General features: G+C 35.3%; 3 protein-coding genes and 1 non-coding gene across 4 annotated transcripts; 3 read left to right on the forward strand and 1 right to left on the reverse strand.

Annotated features, from left to right (window-relative positions):
- Positions 1-6,061: 6,061 nt before the first annotated feature.
- On the forward strand, positions 6,062-13,137 carry LOC132162602 (uncharacterized). Its single transcript, XM_088516672.1, has 5 exons — positions 6,062-6,427; positions 11,253-11,282; positions 11,362-11,463; positions 11,560-11,998; positions 13,097-13,137. Exons 1-5 carry the CDS (start codon positions 6,062-6,064, stop codon positions 13,135-13,137), a joined length of 978 nt encoding a protein of 325 aa, XP_088372798.1.
- On the forward strand, positions 8,904-9,497 carry LOC148585236 (uncharacterized). Its single transcript, XM_088516281.1, has one exon. The coding sequence runs from the start codon at positions 8,916-8,918 to the stop codon at positions 9,495-9,497; it is 582 nt and encodes a 193-aa protein (XP_088372407.1). The 5' UTR covers positions 8,904-8,915.
- A 435-nt stretch (positions 13,138-13,572) lies between the features above and the next one.
- On the reverse strand, positions 13,573-13,682 carry LOC148585237 (small nucleolar RNA SNORD90). Its single transcript, XR_015912593.1, has one exon. It is a non-coding gene; the product is annotated as a small nucleolar RNA SNORD90 (small nucleolar RNA).
- Positions 13,683-15,323: 1,641 nt separating this feature from the next.
- LOC132182304 (putative terpene synthase 9) lies at positions 15,324-18,307 on the forward strand. Its single transcript, XM_059595508.2, has 7 exons — positions 15,324-15,768; positions 15,858-16,104; positions 16,188-16,560; positions 16,647-16,865; positions 16,972-17,110; positions 17,187-17,435; positions 17,532-18,307. Exons 1-7 carry the CDS (start codon positions 15,439-15,441, stop codon positions 17,820-17,822), a joined length of 1,848 nt encoding a protein of 615 aa, XP_059451491.2. The 5' UTR covers positions 15,324-15,438; the 3' UTR covers positions 17,823-18,307.
- The last annotated feature ends 4,840 nt before the right edge of the window (positions 18,308-23,147 follow it).

The following is a 23,147-nucleotide window of genomic DNA, read 5'->3' on the forward strand; positions in this document are numbered from 1 at the left end:
AGAATTTTAATTATGGATGAGCCAAGCACAAAAAAAATTGACACGATGAAAATTTCCTTTTTGGAATATTTTGGCATTTTGCACATTTCACTTTAGATTTTCTCTTTGAAAACGTGTCTTTCATAAAAATTAAAGAACAATACATAAGGGTTTGAATTGGAATTTATAGGTTCAAGGTTCAACTAGCATTTGGTCAATTTTAACTCACAATGAAAATCCATCCTATGCATATGGTTTCAACAAATTTGTCATGTATTGACATTCATTTTTTAAGCTTAAGTGCATAGAGATAGCATAAATGAAATGTACCGCAATAACACATACTTGAATGGATCAATGACAATTCATTATAAAGATAATTAACTCAAGCATGATAAGTGTATTTCATAGGTACATACATTAAGAGGTTTTTCAATTAAGTAATTAAAGAGCATTTAAAGCATATATCTATCTTAATGTTTTAAACATCTTTGCAACAACAATACCTTTCAATTAAGCAATTAAAGAGCATTTAAAGCATATATCTATCTTAATTTTTTAAACATCTTTGCAACAACAATACATTTCTCAAAAATTTATTAACACAAATAAAACACAAAGAATGGCAGCAAAGAAAAAACATGTTTGAATTGAGATTACAAGAGGCAATATATGAATGTCCTTTAACATTAAACTTCCATCACATCTTATAGGTCCCACTACAAAATAATGATTTGGTTTAGTAACTACTTTTAAGTCTTCACAAGACATTACACATTCATGAACGTTTGATTAGCAAGTAGACAAAAATATTGGTGGTCTGCACACAACATCTCATCTATAAGCCTTTCAAAGATCATGACATATGAACATCTTGAAAAGTCCTTTATGAATTTGCCTCAAAACAACCATGTATACACTCTTCACACAAAAAGTGTAACAACAACAACAACAAAAATGCAATGCATAAACAATAAAACAAAAACAAAAAAATGCAAAGCAAAGAAAAACAGCATACTTTAGGATATTTAAAAATAAGCAAAACAACCAATCCTAAACATGTTATTTACTCACCTAAATTTAGGTGAGATCACTACCACTACCACTCCCACTCAATGGGTAAATAATATAATCATTCCTAACCCAAACCTTCTTGAAAGAAAGTGTAGAGACGTGAACATTTTCAATCGTGTCTAATCTAGACAAACCTCCTATCATCATTGTGCATAACTCCAAAGGTTCTTTCCTAGAAACATAATTTTTATTTTTATTCACATGAGGTTTCAATTTAAAACAGTTTGATCGAATGTGACCAACTTTTTCACAATGTTGACAAGTAGGGATAGGTAGATTCCTAGGAGGATGGATGAATCTATACTTGGGATAAGATACATAAGATTCAATATGAATTTTTTTTAACTTTCTTACCTTGTGAGGTCGAGGCAGCTGCTGTTTTTCTTTTAACCAAAGTGTCTTCTATTTTTTCTGATTTAACAAATATTATTTCAGAAGTAGAATCATTGTTAGAAGACAAAACATTGATTCTCAAGGGAATTTAACTCAGATTTTAAAGAATCAATCAAAACTTAACTCAGATTTACAACAATCAGAATTCTGAGTATGCAACATATTCTCAAGGGAATTGCTAGAGAATTTTTCTAATTGAGTTTCTGACTCTTTTAGCTTATTCTCTAACAAATCAACTTTAGAACCTAAAACAAGATTTTCAGATTTTAAAGAATCAATTAAAGCATGTGATTTAGACAATTTAGTAACAATATATTTTTTCACATGTTCAAGATCCTGAAAATCCTCCAAACAATTTGTGTATTGATGTCTCAAAAGAGTGGATTTTTTCAGCAAATTGTTGAAGGAGTTTATAAGATCATATTTCCCTTGAGAAGTATTCATGGCAAACATGAGTTAACAGATCTCACCCATGAATTTAATCCAAATAGAGTGAACCCGCTCTGATACCAGACTCTTAATGACTTCAAAAACTTGTTTATCACAATTTATGCGGAATTAATACTATAAAGCAATAAACAATTTAATTACCAAAATATATAAAGCAATAAAGAGGTAGCATATATATTTTGGTTATGAAAAGGAAACATTTTAGAAACTGATCTAAAAGTAAAACCTCTCTGGGGTAGCCAAACCTAAGAAATCACTATCAAAAGATTATCCAGAGATTACAGACACTCGAAACACTTACAACCCTTTGCAAGACCTTGACTCTGTAAGATCGACAAGCCTACAACTCGTCTCCTTGCTCACAATCTTTTTCAAGGTGATTCTCCTTTACCGGACCCTTCCGATAGACTTCTCAATCGTAGATCTATTAAGGGAATAACTCAAATTCTAAGATATTTAATTTAATGCTCACCACATATGATATCTCTTAACACAACCTCTGATGAACTCTTTGGGGTCAAAATTCGTACCTCTTTCTTCTAGAATGATGTATATATATATATATATCAGTACATCAAACCCTAGACCTAGGCCCACTAAAAACACGTTTTTGGGCATAACAGGTACGAGGTGTCTGGACAGGGTTAGTGCCTATCCGAACAGGGCATTGCGAGGAAAAAACATGCTTGCTGGAATTGGTGTCCGGACAGCCTAGCAGCATGTCCGGACACCCCCTGTAGAGGACATTCTGTCAGTCCTTGATCAACAGCGTCGATCGATGAGTGTTTGTGGTCCGATTGAGCTAAAACTTTGTAGGGATGTTCATGACACATGAATCCATATTATGAACGGTGGAGATTGGATTTTGAGCATTCTATATCAGTGTTTGAGTTCGTGGACAGTAGACCTGCATTTTGAAACCGAATTAAGCCAACACAAATACTAACAATTTTGGTTTGAAGTTTAATTCATCATTGTTACTGGCCTATAACCCGCTTTATGATTTTTTTTTTTAATTATAATTATATTTTTGTTTTGTTTGCAAAAACGTCTTAAAAATAGTAAATATAAATAAAAATAAAAATAAATAAAGGTTATAGAAAAATAGTCATAAAATGTTACTTATCACAAATTTAGCCACCCTAAAACCATTTTATATACTAAAATTTGTTATTTTAACCTATTGCTTTCAAGCATTTGTTAGTGAAATTTTTGCATAGTTAATAGTTATTGAACACACACACACAAAGATATATATATATAAAAGTAGTTATTGAACATATATGCAACCACGCACTACAAAAAAAAGGGGAGTTTCTGACGTGGCAAACAGTGTCTTTTTTTTGCCACGTCAGTAATTACTGACGTGCGAATTAGACACGTCAGCAAAATTATTTTTTGACGTGTCAAAGTTAACACGTCAGGATTTACTGACGTGTTAATTCTTGACGCGTCAGTAAAAATTTAGCCAAATTTAATTTTGACGCAATTTTTTTAATTAGAAATAAAAATTATTAATTTCTGACGTGCCAACATTCGGCACGTCAGAAATTGCTGACGTGTCGTTTTGACACGTCAAACATTTCTGACGTCTCGTTTTGACACGTCAGACATTTCTGACGTGTCGTTTTGACACGTCAGAAATTTCTGACGTGTCGTTTTGACACGTCAGCAATTTCTGACGTGTCAAAACGACACGTCAGAAATTTTTATTTCTATAATTATTATTATGTTTATTATTATTATTATTATTTTTGTTTTCTTTTGGTTTTTTGTTTTTGTTTATACAACTTATTTAATATTTATATACTTCAATATGCCTAATGCATGTTAATTACTTAATTTTATTATTTTAAGGAGATTCCAAAATATTGAACGAGCTAAATTATAGGATAATGTACGTTATATATCCTTAATTTAGGTTTGACGTACACGTACATGTCATTTTTATAACTTTGATTTGGAAAATTTGCTTTACAAAACCAATCATTCCAAAACATATTATATATATATATATATAAACATGTCGATATACTATTTTTGTATAAAATGTCATTTTCAATTAATTTGGAGATATTGGAACTTCAAGGGATGAAAACACAAAATCTTTTGTGATTAAATACTATATATTAATTTACAAACCTTTTTTCTTCTTCTTTGATTTTTGAAAAATACTTAGATTAATATTAGAACCTTTGCTATAATTAAGTTAATTACAATATATTATATATTATACTTACAATAATTAAATACTATATACTTAGAATATTATATTTATAGGATATAATTAAGTATATTAACGTACTTAATTATATATATCATACAATTATATTTATAAATATAATACAATTATATAACTTATATATATATATATATACATATATACTGACGTGCCAAGTGGCACGTCAGGCGTTCCTGACGTGCCAAGTGGCGCGTCAGGCGTGGCCTTGGGAAGGCCAGCGCCTGTTGGCCGTCCCATCGGCCACGACTTGCAGGCGTACGTGCTTTTAAATTTGGGATTTCTCCCATTTTTTTTTTTTTTTCCCTCCAGCTACCTCAGCTCTCTCGCCGGCCTGCCTTCTTCTTCCCTCCCATTCTTTTTTTTCTTCTCTCCTCCGGCGCCCACAGCTCCCTCTCCCGCGCTCTGTCTCTCTCTCAGCTCTCTCTCCCGCGCTCTCTCTCTCTCTCAGCTCCCTCTCCCGCGCTCTCTCTCTCTCTCTCTCTCTCGCTCTATCTCTCTCCAGCTCACGTGACGTGCTCCGGCCATCTCCATCACTTCGCCGGCTGAAACTTCTCCGTCGTCGATCAACTCCAGCTCGATCTCCTGTAGGTATATATATATATATATATATATTTTGTCTTGTTTAATCAAATTTATGTTTTATTTGGTCATGAATCCGTATGATGTTTGGTTAATATATATATTGGATTGATCGAGCATTTGTGAGTAGGTATTAATTGATGGAGGTGTTTGTTTTTTTTTTTTTTGCTTGAAATGTTATTTACTTATTGTACGTTCGTTGTATATGCACATGCATGCATGCAAGATGATGTTTCTGATGATAGCTAGGTTTTTGTTTCATAATATAATAGTTTTTAAAATGTCGCCGGATTGTTGTTTTATTTTTTTTATTTTTTGTTTGTTTAGCTGAAAAATGTTGGCTTATTAATTAGTAAATAATTTATACAACATTATTTAATTTCAATTTTAATCATTTGACCTTCTAATTAAGTACGTGTAGTACGTAGTGATAATTATAGAGATTTAATTCCATACTTTGTTTAATTAATACTTAAATTGAATGAGTCTTAATATTGAGACGTACATTAAATCTCTTATTAATTTGTAAGTTATACATGAATATTAATTAAATAGAGACAGTACTCCAAATGAATACACACTTTAATTGGTACTATCCCCTTATTTTTCCTAACAAATTCATATCCATAAATATTTGATATGAATATTAATTAAATAACTAACCCAGTTCTTTAATTATTTTAGGGTCCTCGATCATATATAACAAATGCACACACTACTAGGTATATATTAATACCTATACATTATCACGAAGTTTGCACTTTTGAATTGCAAAACTGCAAACATTGTGAAACTTATAGAGACTCCAAATAAATACACACTTTGGTACTATCCCCTTAATTTTTCTAACAAATTCATATCCATGAATATTGGAACTTCATATTAATTAAATAACTAACCTAGTTATTTAATTATTTTAGGGTCCCCATATATATATATATATATATATATATATATATATATATATAATGCATGAATATGCATTATATTTGCACATAAAAAATTTAAACCTATATGATAATGTATATATAGGTTTATATTTTTAACGTGGTTGAAATATTTAGGTTTATATATATGCATGTGCTTGAAATGAGGTATATATTTTTTAAGTCTTTTATATTGATTCGTAATTTATGTACGTAGCGAAAAATGGACAAGAGTTGGATGACAAAGTCTAGGGGTACGAGGGAATACAGAGACGGGTGTAGACTGTTCGTGGAGTTTGCAGTTAGTAACTGTAGAACCCCTGATGGAAAAATCAATTGCCCTTGCAAGATTTGTCGAAATTACCGACGCCACCCGCCGGATTTCGTATTCGACCACTTGACAGGGGGAAAAGGAATGATGCCGGAATATACATTATGGTACTATCATGGTGAGAAGCATGTACAGGGTCCTGATAGACCGTCTGGTTCGAATCGCCTGGCTTCAGATGCGGGTGCAACTGCAAATCAGGGTGGAGACATGCACGCAATGTTGCGTGACTTATTCGGCATGCACGAAGTGGTCAGGGAAGACAATTGTGAGCCTCAAGTCGTAGTGCAAGGGGGTGAAGACATTGTAAACGAAGAAGCCGCTGAAGGTGACGCAGTAAAGTATTATATGCTTATGAAAAAGGCGGAGAAACCACTTCATAACGGAACAAAACATACCAAACTAAGTGCGACTGTACACTTGTACAACCTGAAGTGCGTTGGTGGACTAAGTAACGCAAGCTTCTCGGCCTTCCTAGAGTTCATCAACCAGTTGCTGCCTGAGAGTGATGAAAAGCTGCCTGGTAATACATATGAGGCGAAAAAGTTTTTACGAGATATGGGACTTGGGTATGAGAAGATACCGGCGTGTCGTAATGACTGTATGTTATTCTGGAAGGGCACAAAGGAGTTGGATTCATGTACCGTATGTGGAAAATCTAAATGGATGGATGCAATCAATTTAGATGAGGATGGTCAACCTATATCGTCGGGCAAGAAACGTCCGGTAAAGGTGTTGCGGTGGTTTCCACTTGTACCACGACTACAGAGGTTGTTTATGTCAGAGCATACTGCACGCTTTATGAGGTGGCATGCAGAAGGCCGCACAAAGGACGGCGTATTGAGGCATCCGGCTGATGGCGAAGCATGGAAGTCATTCGACAATTTACATCCGGAGTTTTCAGCGGACAGCAGGAATGTAAGGCTCGGACTAACCTCGGATGGATTTAATCCATTTGGAAACATGAGCACATCTCACAGCACTTGGCCTGTACTGCTTATGCCCTATAACTTGCCTCCTTGGATGTGCATGAAACAGACATCTTTTATACTATCATTGATTATTCCAGGCCCAAGTTCACCTGGAATGGATATAGATGTCTACCTTCAACCCTTAATTGAGGAGTTACAAGAACTATGGAATGTAGGGGTGCCCACATACGACGTCTCAAAGAAAAAAAATTTTGTCCTACGAGCGCAGTTGATGTGGACAATTAATGACTTTCCAGCATATGCAGATTTGTCTGGATGGTCTACCAGGGGTGAGAAGGCATGTCCGTGCTGTATGAACTCGACATGGTCGAAGTGGTTAAAACATGGTCATAAATGGTGTTATATGGGGCACAGACGATACTTGCCCATGGATCATCCATGGAGGAGGAACAAAAGAACATTTGACAGCAACGTAGAATTAGAATGTGCCCCTGAAGTCCCAAGTGGAAACGAAATCATGAACCAATTAGAAGGGATGGTGTTTGGGGATGAGAACGCTGGTCAGGCAAGGGAGGCTGCGAAAGAAAAAGGAAAGAAGCAGAAGACGAATACTTCTAATGTAGTATTCAAGAAGAAAAGTATTTTCTTTAGGTTGCCGTATTGGAAAGATAATTTATTACGGCACAACTTTGATGTTATGCACATAGAGAAAAACGTGATGGACAACATACTTGGTACAATACTGGACATTCCAGGGAAAACGAAGGACAACTTCGCCGCCCGCTTAGATTTGCAAGAAATGGGTTTGAGACATACACTTCATCCCTACACTGGCGAGAATGGTAAGACATATATGCGGCAAGCTACCCACACGATGTCCAAGGATGATAAGACACATTTTTTGAAAGTGTTACGAAATGTAAGGGTGCCCGATGGATATGCCTCGAACATTTCCCGTTGTATACGACTTAAGGACTGTACGATATCGGGGTTAAAGAGTCATGACAGTCACGTATTGATGCAGCAGCTTCTACCTATTGCATTGCGTGGATCACTTCCAAGCAACGTGGTTAGACCACTTGTTGAGATGTCTGCATTCTTCAGGGGACTATGTTCAACAACATTGACACAAAAGGATATTGACCGACTACAGTGTGACGTCTATATCACGTTGTGCAAGATGGAACAGGTTTTTCCCCCCAGCTTTTTCACAAGCATGGTTCATGTGGTCGTGCATCTTATCGGTGAATGCCGACTCGGTGGACCAGTACAGTATAGGTGGATGTATCCGGCAGAGAGGTAAACTTTGTTTACGAATATTTCATATTTTATGGTTTAACTATAATACAAGACAAGTATTAACTGCACTGATTGATTGTATATTCGTTCATATTTAGGAGCCTTGGAGTTTTCAAATCTAATGTGCGTAACAAAGCGGCCCCTGAAGGCTGCATTGCGGAGGGTTACATAGCTACTGAGTTGGTGACGTTCTGTTCGAGATATTTAGATAATACACCAACATTTCACAATAGGATACAAAGAAATCCGGATGGTTCAAAGGGACATGGAACACGAGTCCGGCTCGACCGAATCACAATGACACAGATACACCGGTATATTATGTTCAATTCGGACGACTTCCTTCAATTGCGAACGTAAGTCGATGTCATTCTTCGCCATATTGTATATTCAATGAACTTGTAACATTTCCCGTATCGAATTATAATTAACTTCATCATCGAATTGTAGAATGCACATGGATACGCTTAGGAGGCGAACAACAGAGGATCAGTTGGAAACCCAACATTATGAGCTGTTCTGCGACTGGTACCGTGACTACGTAAGAATGACGTGATGTTAACAAAATCACTTGTCGGATTATATTTGCATGCATAATGTTTTCCAAATGAACTGAAACACTCTTTAACCAAGTGTTAACATTGTATTGTAAATATTCACAGGTCGATCGATTGGATGATCGATGTAGGAAGGAACTTGGTGAGAAATTGATAATGCATTGTAGAGGGCCGCGGGAGTCAGCAGTTAGATACAATAGATATGTGGTTAACGGCAAGTTGTTTCGTACAATTGCATCTGATGCCGGAAAGAGGACTCAGAACAGGGGGGTGTGTGTACCGACTGTTGATGGCGAAACGTACTACGGGAAGTTGACGGAAGTACTTGAGATTGAGTACTACGACAGAACTACGTACGTTATGTTCAGGTGTGATTGGGCGGACACCACGAGGGACAAGGGGTACAAGGTGGATGAGTATGGCATGATACTTGTGAACTTCAAAAACCTTGTTCACACGGGAGAATTGATTACTGATGAGCCATATGTGCTAACTTCACAAGTTGATCAGGTGTTTTACGTAGAAGATGGTAGATACCCGGATTGGGTTTGCGCAGTAAGGACCAAACCAAGAAATATATACGACGTTGGTCAGAGTGAAGGGCATCAGGATTCAGGTGCCAATTATCACGAGTGTGAGCCGCTCATATTGACCAGAAATTGTGATCAGGATCTGCAGGATCATATCCAATACGTCAGACCCGACTTAGATCCAATTGAAGCGTATGTGATTGAATAAAAGCTATATATATATATATATATATATATATATATATATATATATATATATATATATATATATATATATATATATATATATGTTTAGATTGGTAGTTGTTCACTATATGCCCATCAACGCATTTAATAGAGTTGTTTAATTGGGAAAAAACGTCAGTATATCTTATTTCATACGTGTGAGTCATGCATACATAACGTAGTGAATATTTCATACATTGTATACGTGATTAATTGAATTTGTGGTATTTTTTGCAGGTTACTATGAGCCATAGGGGGAAGAGAAGAGCACGCAGGGGCTCGTCTCTCAAGCGACAGCCTATGTCGCTTGGGTCTCCGTCAGTCCACCTTGATGATAGCGAGCAACAAGACGTTGCTCAGCTTTTGGGTATTCAGGACGGATATCGACCGGTACTTCCAGGCGATATGGAAGGGGAGATCCCTCTCCATAATCCATACGGTCGGGCAGGCATGGCCCAGATGGGGTATCTGCCAGAGAGCCAGCTTGGACAGAGTATGCAGGGACATGTGGAGCACCTTGATGATAGCCAGCATAGCGCAGGTATGACCGAATTTTTTTTTGGAAAGATTGCAAGTTTTTTGGAAATTTCTAAATGTATTGGTGCGATATCAATTATATTATTTAACTACAACTACAATTTTATATAATTCTAAATATTCTAAAAAACATATATAGCAGGTCCCGACGACAGTGACACATCGGCCGAGGAGGACTGTATTGGTGCGACACAGGACACGGCTGACCCGCAGCCAACCGACCCTGCTCCCGGCGACCACTTACTCCCTCGGCAGGTCCGCACCATAAGTAAGTGGATATGTTCGAATGTTGTGTATATATGTCTTAATTTAGTTGTAATTAGTATTGAATTCGACATAACTTACATCGGTAATTTTTTAATCTATTAGGTACCGATTCAGAGGGAAACGAAGTTATTGAGGTGTTTACCATCCGTGACTCGCACAGGTTGCCGGGAGTCCCCGCCGGCAAGCGGATCATTATGGAGTACAATGCTGCATGCCAGCCCGTCGGCGTTAGCTCCATGAGGTTTAAACAGATGACTGGAGATATCGTAAGGAGCTCCAATTATGTCCGAATACCGGACGATTGGACGAAGGTACCGCAGCGTACCAAAGAGGATATTTGGGACGCCTTGATGGTATGTGTTGCATATATGTTAAAACACTCATAATGTATATATGTATATATACGCTCTAAGTTGCACACATATATTTTAGTTTTTGTAATTTAATAATTTTGAACATGTGCAAGCATACTTTTTCGTCCCGCCCGAATTCAATTTGAAAGCCATAAAGAATGAAGCATTCAAGGATATGGGATCAAAGCTGCGGACTTGGAGGTACGAGCTTAAAAAACGCTGTGCAATTACGGAGGAAGATACTCCGGATACTATACGGGCAAGAGTGGGGGAAAAAACACTTGACGAGTACAATGCCGAAGACGTGGAGATCTTATTGGAGAGATGGTGTACTCGTCAGAATAAGGTAGGTCATGAGTTAAATTCTTCATTTTGTGTAGTGTCATTATATGGTTTTATTAACATGTACGAGTGTCATGTAAAACGAAATTGCCTCTTTATTGTGTAGTGTTGCATATAAAGAGTACTAAAACCAAATTTCCTTACATTATTAACATATCAATATGGTAACTGTGTAGGACTATGCGAACAAAATGAAGCGCTTGCGAGCATTAAATAAAGAGCCCCATTGCACCGGATCGAAGAGCTATGCCAGAGCGACAGATGAGGAGGTAAGTGTGTAATTTAACATGTAAACAACAAATCATTTGATATACTTAAAAATATTTGTATGTCCTATTTTTTCGGCAGGCCATACGTCTGGGCAAGTATCCTACTCGTGCAGAGAGTTACATCAGCACGCACACGAAGGCGGACAAAAGCTATCCGAATGAGATAGTGGAAGAAAGATGTGTATGCTACAATTTAATTCTTTGTTTATATACTTTAAAATTATCTGCAATTAACAGTTGTATGACCCACTGACCCAATAATGAATGTAACATACAGAAAAGGATGAAGGAGCTGATACCCACCGACCCTGCAGCGTCGTCTAGCATCACAGAGGGAACGGTCAAGTGGGCGCCAAACGACGCGTATGCACAGGCCCTTGGAAATAAGCCTGAATACGCCGGTAGGGTTCGGCAGCTTGGATCGGGTATTTTGCCCGTGCGGGGCTCCATACGTTCATACTATACACCTTCACAAGCAAGGTCAGAAAACACCAGCCACTCCATGATATCACAAGAAACGCTTGACAGAGCTCTTGAGGCGGATAGGGCGAAGCACAAGGAAGAGATAGATGCATTGGTGGCCGCGAACAATGCACGTCAGGCAGCGTTTGACGCCCGATTGCGCCAGATCGAGGCAATGATGCGGTTCAGCTCTGCACCAGATGGAGCTTCCCCACATATTGCGGTGGTGCCATCGTCGATCGACGGCGAAGCAGGTACTGACATTTTTTAATGGTCAAATGTGTTTTTAGACCTTTACCTATATATATGTGAACTTCTATAACCTATATATATGTTAGCTTATAACTTATGACCTTTTCAGTTATAACTTATGACCTTATAACTTATAACTTATAACTTATAACTTATGACCTATATATATGGAATTGTGTTATCTTATGACCTTTTCAGTTTTATGGAGGGGCCTACTATTTCCTAGATTAGAGTAGCGGGACCGAGGATCCCTCCCTGATGTATTATTTTTGAAGAAGAAATCCCTCATGTGTATTAAATCAGAAAGCATTGTTACCCATATACTAATTCTTGCGTGACTTGTCACATACAGCATTCCAATTGGGCTGCCTTAGGAGATAGAAAATAGTGGCCACCTTTTCTTGAATTAACTTGCTTGCTTCTATTTTTAATGGTCAAATGTGTTTTTAGAACTTTAGCTATATCATGTGAACTTCTAAAACCTATATATATGTCAACTTATAAATTTAGAGTATGGATATATATGTTGTAGTCATTCTCTTAATTAATGTTGTGTAATTCCTGTTGAATTTGGTTTATATATCATTGTTGGTTTGGTGGTGGATGTGGGTACGTACGAGCGTTGCTTTTGAACTGTTTTATTGGTATTATGAGATCAATATACAACTATGGTCCTTGTAGAATATTAACAATCTAGTGTATGTGATTGTGTGAGAGTATGAAACGATCAAGTATTAACTAGATGAATATCATAATTTTTTGGAAATAATATAACATAATTTGAATATATGTAAAGTCCTATGTGTTAATATCCTCAACAAATTAAAATGTTAATAAATATCTCACATAATTGCCATGGCAAAAATGAAGCGCATGAGTCTATAAATTTAACGTCAACATTGATTGCTCTGTGGAATAAATTTTAGTTTTTTTTTTATATGCATTTTTGGCTAATTAACTTCATCATCGTTTTACCTCTTGTTGTTATATCATTTATTGTGTTAGACTCAACAACTGAGTTGGGTGAATATTTGGACATAAATGAATTGCCCTTACATAGTCAATATTGTTTGGTGATTTTTTGTTTTTATCGTTTGCAGGTGATGGAGAGGATGCTATGAATGTCAATAATCAGCATTGACCGTCTGGTTTGCCATTCATACTTGTATAAAAGTTGCTTTGTTGATGTAATTGTATTTATGATATCCCTTTTTATAACAACAGAGATAGTTTTTTGATAATTGTGGTTGGTTATTGACACTTGGTATATATATGTTATTTTGTGTGTGTTAAGATTGATGGAAAAATAGTCTGATGTGTTAACTTATTAGGATATACATGACTTATGTTATTTGTATAGATTGACGGAAAAATTGCTAGAATTATTTGCAATGATTGATGGATAAATTGTATATCAGGTTAATTGTAATCCAAAATTCGGGTATAGTCCCAAAAAAACTAAAGAAAAATATATTGGGGGGTGGAAAAGAATTTAAAAAATTAACCAATTTTTCTGACGTGTCAAATTGTGACACGTCAGAAAATTTCTGACGTGTCACAATTTAACACGTCAGAAAATTTCTGACGTGTCAATTTGTGACACGTTAGAAAATTTCTGACGTGTCACAATTTGACACGTCAGAAAATTTCTGACGTGTCACAATTTGACACGTCAGAAAAATTTTTGACGTGTCACAATTTGACACGTCAGAAAATTTCTGACGTGTCACAATTTGACACGTCAGAAATTTTTTTTGACGTGTCTAGTTTCAACACGTCAGCAATTTCTGACGTGTTGAATTTGACACGTCAGAAAAAAATTTCTGACGTGTCAAATTGTGACACGTCAGAAATTTCTGACGTGTTATAAATCAACACGTCAGAAATTTTCCATTTCTGACACTTATAATATTCACGCGCGAGACACGTCAGGAACACCACGTCAGGGACGTTTTCTGACGTGTCAGACTGCCTGACACGTCAGAAAAAGTACGTCAGAAAAAAATCGATTTCTTGTAGTGACGTACGTATGAAATTGCTCGAAAGTTTTGGTTTATTTAACAATTTTAACCACCCTAAAACCATTTATAATGCTATTGTGGTTGTTGGGGATGCAATATTATTATTTTTAGTACACTATTTAATAATTTTTTTAAGTGTTGATGTTTATTATTGACACTCGAATGTTTGGGCTTAACTGCTTAAGAAAGGTTCATTTTGCTTCTGGCTTAATTATTCCTCTTCCAATTCTCACGCTTCCTTTCAACTACTATAAACGAAAACAGTTTTTACCCATATTCAAAGCCTAATCCTATAGATTTACTAGCAAAAAAATTATTTTAATTTGACTTTTATTTTTTTTTATTTCCCAAATTTTAATGTATATCAAGTATGGCCTTTTGAATCATTGGGGGATCGAATTAAAGCAATATTAAGTATAAAAATAACACTTTCACTTGTCACACTTTTACCAAGTCAATTGTCACAATTATAACACTCATACAATGTCACTTGTCAAGATTTTAGGTACCGTAGATTTCCTTTATCAAGGTTTCTGCTACTATATATATTATATAGAAAGCCCAATTCAATTTTAAATATATTATACACAAATAACATACAATATGAATTTAACATGTTTCATTTCAAAGTAGGAAATATACTCTCTAATAGTTATTTCTTTTATTATAATGTTTTATCCGCATACTTTTGCATGTAAAATTTATGCCATAAACAAGCAATCAAAGATCCAATCCAATATAAAAATTAAAACCAACAAGGGGATGAAACCCTTAACAATAATTAACATATCTTATATTAGCATAAAAGGCAATAAATTAAGATCCTAGCCAATATGAACATCACAACCAAAGTCATTAAGGAAATACAGTCACTCCCACATACAAAAGAGCTAGGTGGCCACCAAGAAGGGATGGTCATGCGCTCACCCCTCTCTCTTTCGTTAACGTGGTCGTACTTTCATACTATAAATAATTGAAGGATATATATAAAACCTGCTTTTGAAAAGGTTTCATGCGACGTAAACGATGATACTAGGGGTCACATATAATTTTAAAATAAAGTCTTAAAAAATATATTTTCTAACAACCACTATATTTACGACTAAATTTTCAAATTATTATATAAAAACATACCTGGTTTAGTATCAGTCATATATATATATATATATATATATATATATATATATAGTCAACTTTAAATTCATATTGTTAAACGCAAGGGGCTAGGTTTGGCTCAATCTCCCTCCTAGCTATTATTGTCCTTTCTTTAGGAAATAATTTTTTTTGAATCTTGTGATAAACGTGCAACTAAATTAAGTTTTCCCTTGACTCTTTGTTAGATCTACATGTTTCTTTAATTAATAATTTTCTCAAATTGTGTGTTCCTCGTGACAAAAATACAACTAAAATGATTGTTTGAGATGTATATATATATAAGGAGAAGAGTTATATGTTTCTTCAATAACTTTCTCACCGTGTTCATGAGATTACCATCGAGCTTTCCGATGGAAATAATGACTTCCTCCGCCTTCTCCACCTCATGTTGCCTTACGCTTAATTGCCCAAGAAGGGTAGTTTGGCCACAGCATATATATAGAAGAAGCAGCAAGCAAAGCCTCCCAATAATCCCGCCCTTGATGATCGTCTCAAAGTTGAATGAGTTACAGCAAGTGCATCCACGGCGATCAGCTCAGTACCATCCCAGCATTTGGGACCTCAAACTCATCGAGTCCTTAAGCACCCCCTACACTGTAAGTCTACTTATTCTTACGTCTTAAATCATCGCTTATTTTAAAAGTGCTTCTTAATTTAATCATTTAATTAATACGCTATCTTTCAGTATGAGTTGTATGGTACCCGATTTGAGGAGTTGAAACGAAGCGCTAAATGCTTGCTGACGTCCACCAAAGACCCTTGTGCTCTATTGAAGCTTGCTTCCACGATGCAGCGGTTGGGAGTTGCTTACCACTTTGAAAAGGACATTGAAGAGGCTCTTGCTCTTTTGTATCCAAATCTCACTACCAATCTTCACACCACTGCTTTGCAGTTTCGAGTTTTAAGACAAAATGGTTTTTCGATTAGCTCAGGTACTGATGTCATAGTTTCACCAAATCTGTATCTTTTTCATTTTCTTTCTATGAAGCATATCTGAGTGATTTTGGCAAAACAGACGTGTTTGACAAATTCAGAAACAGCGATGGGAGATTCATGGACAACTTAAGCAGTGACATGGAGGGACTTCTGAGTTTGTATGAAGCCTCACACCTTGGGATGCATGGAGAAAATATTTTGGAAGAAGGCAAGGATTTTAGCATAAAAAACCTGAAATCATTGATAGGAAAATTGGACAGTGATTCAGCTAAGCAAGTGAAACAGTCACTGGAAATCCCCCTGTATTGGAGGATGCCAAGAGTTGAAGCTCGGAGCTTCATTGATGTGTATCAAAGGGATATGGCAAAGAACTTGACTTTGCTTGAGCTGGCTAAGCTGGATTACAATTTAGTGCAATACGTATATCAACAAGAAGTTAAAGAGTTATCAAGGTAACGTTTACTTTTATCCATATGCATGCTTTCATGGAACACTTGCAGAAAGATTGACATCTTTGAAATTTGATTCAAACCTATAGGTGGTGGAGAGACTTGGGTTTTAAAGATAAGCTACCCTTTTCAAGGGACAGGTTAATGGAGAATTATTTGTGGGCCATGGGGATGATTTTTGAGCCCCAGTTTTCCAAGTGCAGGATAGGCCTCACCAAATTTGTATGCATATTATCAGCTATTGATGACATGTATGATATATATGGATCGCTTGATGAGCTTGAATGCTTCACTGATGTTATGGATCGGTATAACAGAAGCATGATTATACAAGTTAATTTCTTTTTAATTTGTCCAAACCATAATTTGGATCATAATATATTTTTCCTTTCTTTTTGTAATATTTTTGAGCAGATGGGAAATGGCGGCAATGGAGGATCTTCCAATGTACATGAAGATTTGCTATCTTGCCATACTCAACTTTGCTAATGAAGTGGTCTTTGATGTTCTCAAAGATCATGGCGTGAATACTTTCCCCTACATTAAGGAAGCGGTAAGCCAAAAACAAAATTGAAGTCAATTGTTCAATGCATGCCGTGGGGGTGTAATCAATGTTGTTTTCATGGCAGTGGGCAAATCTTTGTCGATCATATTTGGTAGAAAGACGATGGTTTTCCAGTGGATACACTCCAACTCTGAACGAGTACTTGGGAAATGCATGGATTTCTGTGGGTGGTCCTTCAGCCATAGTCCATGCTTATGTTCTGCTTGGGTGCACCATAACTAAAGATGCACTTGATTGCTTAAAGCATGGCTCTGAGCTTTTATATTGGGCATCCCTCATAACTCGACTAAGTGATGATTTGGGGACTTCCGAGGTACGTTTTCTACAAATTGTTGCAGTTGATTAAAGCTAGTCAAGAGAAGTTAATTTGATTGGTGAATTTCTATTTCTTCTGTGATCATATATATAGGCTGAAAGCAAGAGAGGTGATGTGGCGAAATCTATAGAGTGCTACATGGTACAAGAAAGTGTATCCAAAGAAGAAGCTCAAGATCACATAAGAGGATTAATCAGCTATTCATGGAAAAAGCTGAATGAGGAGAGTGCCAAAAACTCCATGCCAAAGTCCATTGTCAAGATGTCATTAAACATGGCTCGCACTGCTCAGTTTCTCTTCCAAAATGGAGATGGTATTGGGACATCAACTGGAGTGATTAAAGATCATTTGACCTCGTTAATTGTCAAACAAATCCCCTATTGAACAAAAATAGTGTGACAGACCATGTGACAAGGCAGTTCTATAACTCTTTAGGTAGTTTTATAAGCCAACAGATAGATTTGAGCGAGTGTTTAATCTATATCCTAGTTTCATAAGTGCTCATAGAAGGCAGTTGTATTGTTGTAACACCCCTCCCATCTTTAATAGGGTTAAGGGTGCTTTAATTACTACCTACGGCTACCTATGTTTGGGTTGGTTCTAAGTACCTTAGATGGAGGAAATGAGATATCGTTTTTCCGACTTTAGTGTGGATCAGCTCTGCATGGAAATTAAATTTGGACCCCTCAGCGATTGTATGACTTGCCAGGGCTATATAAGAAATGAGACGCCCAACATGTCTCCTATTTTCACTATTCTTCAAACCAAAATCCTAGAGAGCGAGAGAATAAGTGAGAGAGGAAGGATTTTTGAAGGTTACCTTCATGGGAGGTAAGACTTTTGCTCCAGTCTTGTTTCTTGTTTTCTAAGCTTGTTTAAAGATTTTCGGTTGGTTTATTATGCCGTATATGGATGATTTATGATGATGATAGGTATAGGATTTTGTAATCTTTTAGAAAACATGTGTTATTTCTTTAAGATATTCTGCACGACCTACTGTTTAAGGACAAAGTTTTCCTCCAAACTGGGTTAGAGGAATTTCCTTCAATCTAATTTATAAAAGTGACACGTGTCCCATGAACATGTGAGATACACATGTTTTTTTAATAGAAGGGACAAAGTTGAAATAAATTTTATAAAAAATTCATGTGCATCTCACATGTTATTAAAAAAAGAGACATATGTCACTTTTATAGAGTAGGTTGAAGGAAATTCCTCCAACCCAGTTTGGAGGAAAACTTTGTCCACTGTTTAAAAGGATTTAGGGAATACCATGTGGGCCACCCGGTGTAATACCCCGGAATAATAATAATGTAAATAAAATATATTTAATTGTCTTAGTCACGTTTTATAGAAAAAAACACTCGTAATTTAAAAATATCATAAACCAATTTTCCCAAAAATATCAAATTAAAACAATAAATTGTTTTTGACTCTAGCCGAACGTTCAAAAGTTTCCCTATAACATTTGAAGTAAACACTAGACTCGAACGCTCAATGCAGGGACGGAGCCAAGAAATTTTATGGAAGGGGGCCAGCCAAATTTTTTTTTTCGGTTCTTTAGAATTTTTTTATTAAAAAAAATTATTTTTGTTGTTTTTTATGAACTAAAGACTACTGTAAAGACAAAAAAAAATAAACATTTGAAAGTAAGGGCCAAAAATAAAAAAACTTAGTGGGTATGGGCCAACAAAATTAAAAATAGGGCCAGAAATTTTTATTGGCTATGGCTAAAAAATTTAAAAATATGGCCAATTTTTTGTTTTGAAAGGGGTCAAATGACTAAAATTAAAACTTTAATTTTACTTTTTTTACTTTTTTTTTTATTATTTTTTTAACTTATAATTTTTTTTTCTCCTTATTTTGGGGTTTTTATTATTTTTTTTACTTATAATTTTTTTTTTCCTTATTTTGGAGGGAGGTCCCCCCCTCCCTCCGTCTCTGGCTCAATGTTTATTTGGAAAGTTCAACTAAAACCCAAACACCGTTGGTACAATATATACATGAATCCAAGAAAAACTTTAAGGTGGACATCAATAAACCCCTTCATTGTCCGTGGCTTAGACTCTATTCTTAGAAGCTATTTTGTGGTCACAATTTTATTTTTGTTGTATCTAACATTACACGTACATGATGGTGCATGACATCATTTAGATTGTTAAATATAATAAAATAAAACCATAATCATGAAATGAAGGTCCTTAACTCCATAAATAATAAAGATAAAATTTGAACGCAAAACATTTATTTTGAGATACCACTTAAATTACCGTTTATCTCAAAATATTAAGTTTATAAAAAGATCGACGTGAATTTAGTTATTTAATTAATATCATAACATAAAAAAATTAATTTGGGAGTTTCTTTGGATCCATTTCGTGAGGATAGGAAGATTTCATCTAATGTTCCATGGCCATTGTTTTAAAGTTATCCTCATGTCACATCTTCCTTTAGAAGAAAGCAGAAGAAAAACGTGAATTTTGAATCATGCTTTCTCAATGATGGTGTGCTTTCTCAATAATGGTACGGTGGCAAAGAAAAGAGTAGTCTACTATTTGTCCACTACAACCGTACGTGGCATATTGATGTCCGCACATTGATGTCCTTTTAACCAAAGAAAAGTCATTTAACCATGGCCTTCAAATTTTGAATCATGCTTTAATATTTCTCAATCATTTTCTCTGATTCCAACCGATGTTTTCTCTTGGGTTGTTCTTGTCATGGGCTATGGCCGGTTGGGTGAATTGGGTTATTTTGACTCTTGGCCGAATGGTTTGAAAGAGATTTTTTGAGTGGTTTGTGTGCAAAAATGGTGGCAGGAGCAGAGGAGAAATAATATTGAAAATAATATTTTTAAAAAAGTAGAAAGTAAGATATAGAATTTTTTAGAGTGTATATAAAAAATTGCTATAAATGTTTTAAAAGTTTAACAAGGCTTAATTGAATTTTTAAAAATTCTTTTAGAGTGCTCATATTTTAAAATCACATGAAAAATGTATATGAATGTTTTTCCCATGATAAAAGTACAACTAACTATTGGCCATCCACTGAGTGTCTCTCCTGTGTCCAAAAGTCGAGACAGTCGGTGGGTACAATATATACATGCTTCCAAGAAAAACTCTAAGGCGTGGACATCAATAAACCCCCTCATTGTCTGCGACTTGGACTCTATTTCACTTGGAAGTCATTTTGTGATCACAATTTTATTTTTGTTGTATTTAACACTATATATGATGTTGCATGACATCATTTAGATCGTTAAATACAACAAAATAAAACCATGACCATGAAATGAAGATCCTTAACTCACGTGTAGACTTAAACTCCGTCCCTTTATTTTAAAGGAACAAAATAATAGAGATAAAATTCGAACTCAAAACCTTTGTTTTGATACCATTTAAATTACCGCTTACCTCAAAATATTAAGTTGATAAGAAGATCGAGTTGAATTTAGTTATTTAATCAATATCTTAATATAGAAAAATTAATTTGAGAGTTTCTTTGGATGCATTTCGTGAGGATAAGAAGATTTAATTAATCTAATGTTCCATGGTCCTTGTTTTGAAGTTATCCTCATTTCACCTAGCTTCCTTTAGAAAGATGAATGTAGAACAAGAAAAACGTGAATTTTGAATCATGCTTTCTCAATAATGGTACAGTGGCAGAGAAAAGACTCTACCTTTTGTTCACTACAACCGTGGCATATTGATGACCTTTTAACCAAAGTCAAATTATTGTGACAAATACTACATAAATTAATAAATAATATTTGTTACGTTTTACTTGCAAGTGTACAAGATCAAACAATAGTATAGTGCGGCAAATACGAAATCATTCCTACGGAAATTGTTGATTTTGCTTAAAATTTATTTTCTAAATCAAAATATCAACTTTGTCACTAAATTGATATTATGAAAAAAAAAAAAAAAAAGATAAATGAAAAAGGCAGGGCTTTGATATCCACCACTAATCATACTTAATAATATAACAATATGTCAATATTCTAATCATATTATGAATATTCAACGTTTGCCAACCTAAGGGCATAAATGTCTACTCCTTAAGCTATTAATCTCCCTAAGCAACGAATTATGCATGAGTGTCTAATCTAATTCTTTTCTTCCTTAAAAGATTTAGCATGGGTGTTTACTAAATTGTTCATTAAGAAAGAACAAATCTGTGGAAATCAATAAACACATGGAACCTGGGGCATGTGTGTGTACTCCCGGTTTTTCATGTTGATTAACCCAAGAATCCATGAGGAGATTCTTTTGTCACTCCATTAAGCCCAAAACTCGATCACCCAAATTGACTTAAATAACTAATTCATACCACATGCATATGTTGATCAGGCACATTCATATGAGGAAGTCGATAAAATAAAAATTAATTAAGTTAAGCATCACAATAAGATTATTACAAATGCGCCAATATTGAAATATTAAAGAAACATAATTAAGGCTTCAATCTGGCCCTATTAAAGAGTTTAGTTACACATAATTAAAATAAAACTAAAAGGGAAAGGGAAAGAAAGAACCAAAAACTACTCCTAGAAGTAGCCTCCAAATTCTCCTCCCTAAAATTGTATTCAATGATCCACTTTCTAAGAGACTTAGAGGTCTATTTATAGGCTTAAAAATACCCTAGAAACCTTAGTAAAGTCGGAGATCTAAGTCTTATTACTAGTGGGATTTGGAAAACCCTATTTTGGAAGGAAAAATGAGTCAGGCCGCATGCCTTTTGGCTCCAGCACACGAGTGCGCTTGATTGCAGACCTGCGATTGATCATCTATATGATGCGCTCGAGTGCATATACGCTCAAGCTTCTTCTTCTGCACACGAGCACACGCCTTGCGCTCACTCCTTGGCTTTGGACACTCGATCGCTGGTCTAGTGCGATCGATCGCTCTATCCAAAGATCCAAAACTTCTAACTTTTTTTAAATTTGTTCTTTAAGCATGATACTTGCAGAAATGGTTTATTTCCTTCCAAAAACCTACAAAAACACATAAAAACACATAAAAGAAATGAAATAACATAAACTAACAAAACTAAGGAATTAACAAATATAAATTAAGGGCTAAAATATGAATATTTTGGCACTTAACATACCCCCAAACTTACATATTGCTAGTCACTTAGCAATGCAAAACTAAAAAAAAAATAAAAAATATAAAACAAAAAGATAAATTCATCTTTCGTGGGATGTACGATTGCATTTAGCATATGTAACAAGTTTTTTAAACCCCTAGGCATTCTTTATAGGATGAGTGAAGTCTCGTGCGGGTTTTTCAGGAATGTTACTCACAAACATTATGTACAAGTCATGTTATCCAAAATTCCAAGTGTCACTCAAAACCATGATTTTCATTCATTAGCAAGTTTAAAAGACAAACTCCATCTTCACAATGAATTGAAATTTTAAAGTCTAATTACTTACAAAAGATAGCTAAGGCATCACAAGTTCGAAATAGTGTAAAGTGAACTAGCACATAAATATGAAGTTTTCAATTATTCTCAATATGTATTGTCTCAATATCTCAAAATTCATTGAAATTCCCATCAGAATGAATAACTATGGCATAACTTTTTTTTTTTTTTTTTTCTTGGTTAGGCTATGCAATGTTTGGTTCTCTTAAGCTTTCTAATTGACCCAAGCAACGAGTGTTAAGTCAATGACTCCCAAACTAGGTAGTTTTAGGGCATTAG

The sequence above is a fragment of the Corylus avellana genome, chromosome 5, assembly GCF_965113065.1.
Source record: "Corylus avellana chromosome 5, dhCorAvel1.hap1.2, whole genome shotgun sequence".
Lineage (NCBI taxonomy): Eukaryota > Viridiplantae > Streptophyta > Magnoliopsida > Fagales > Betulaceae > Corylus > Corylus avellana.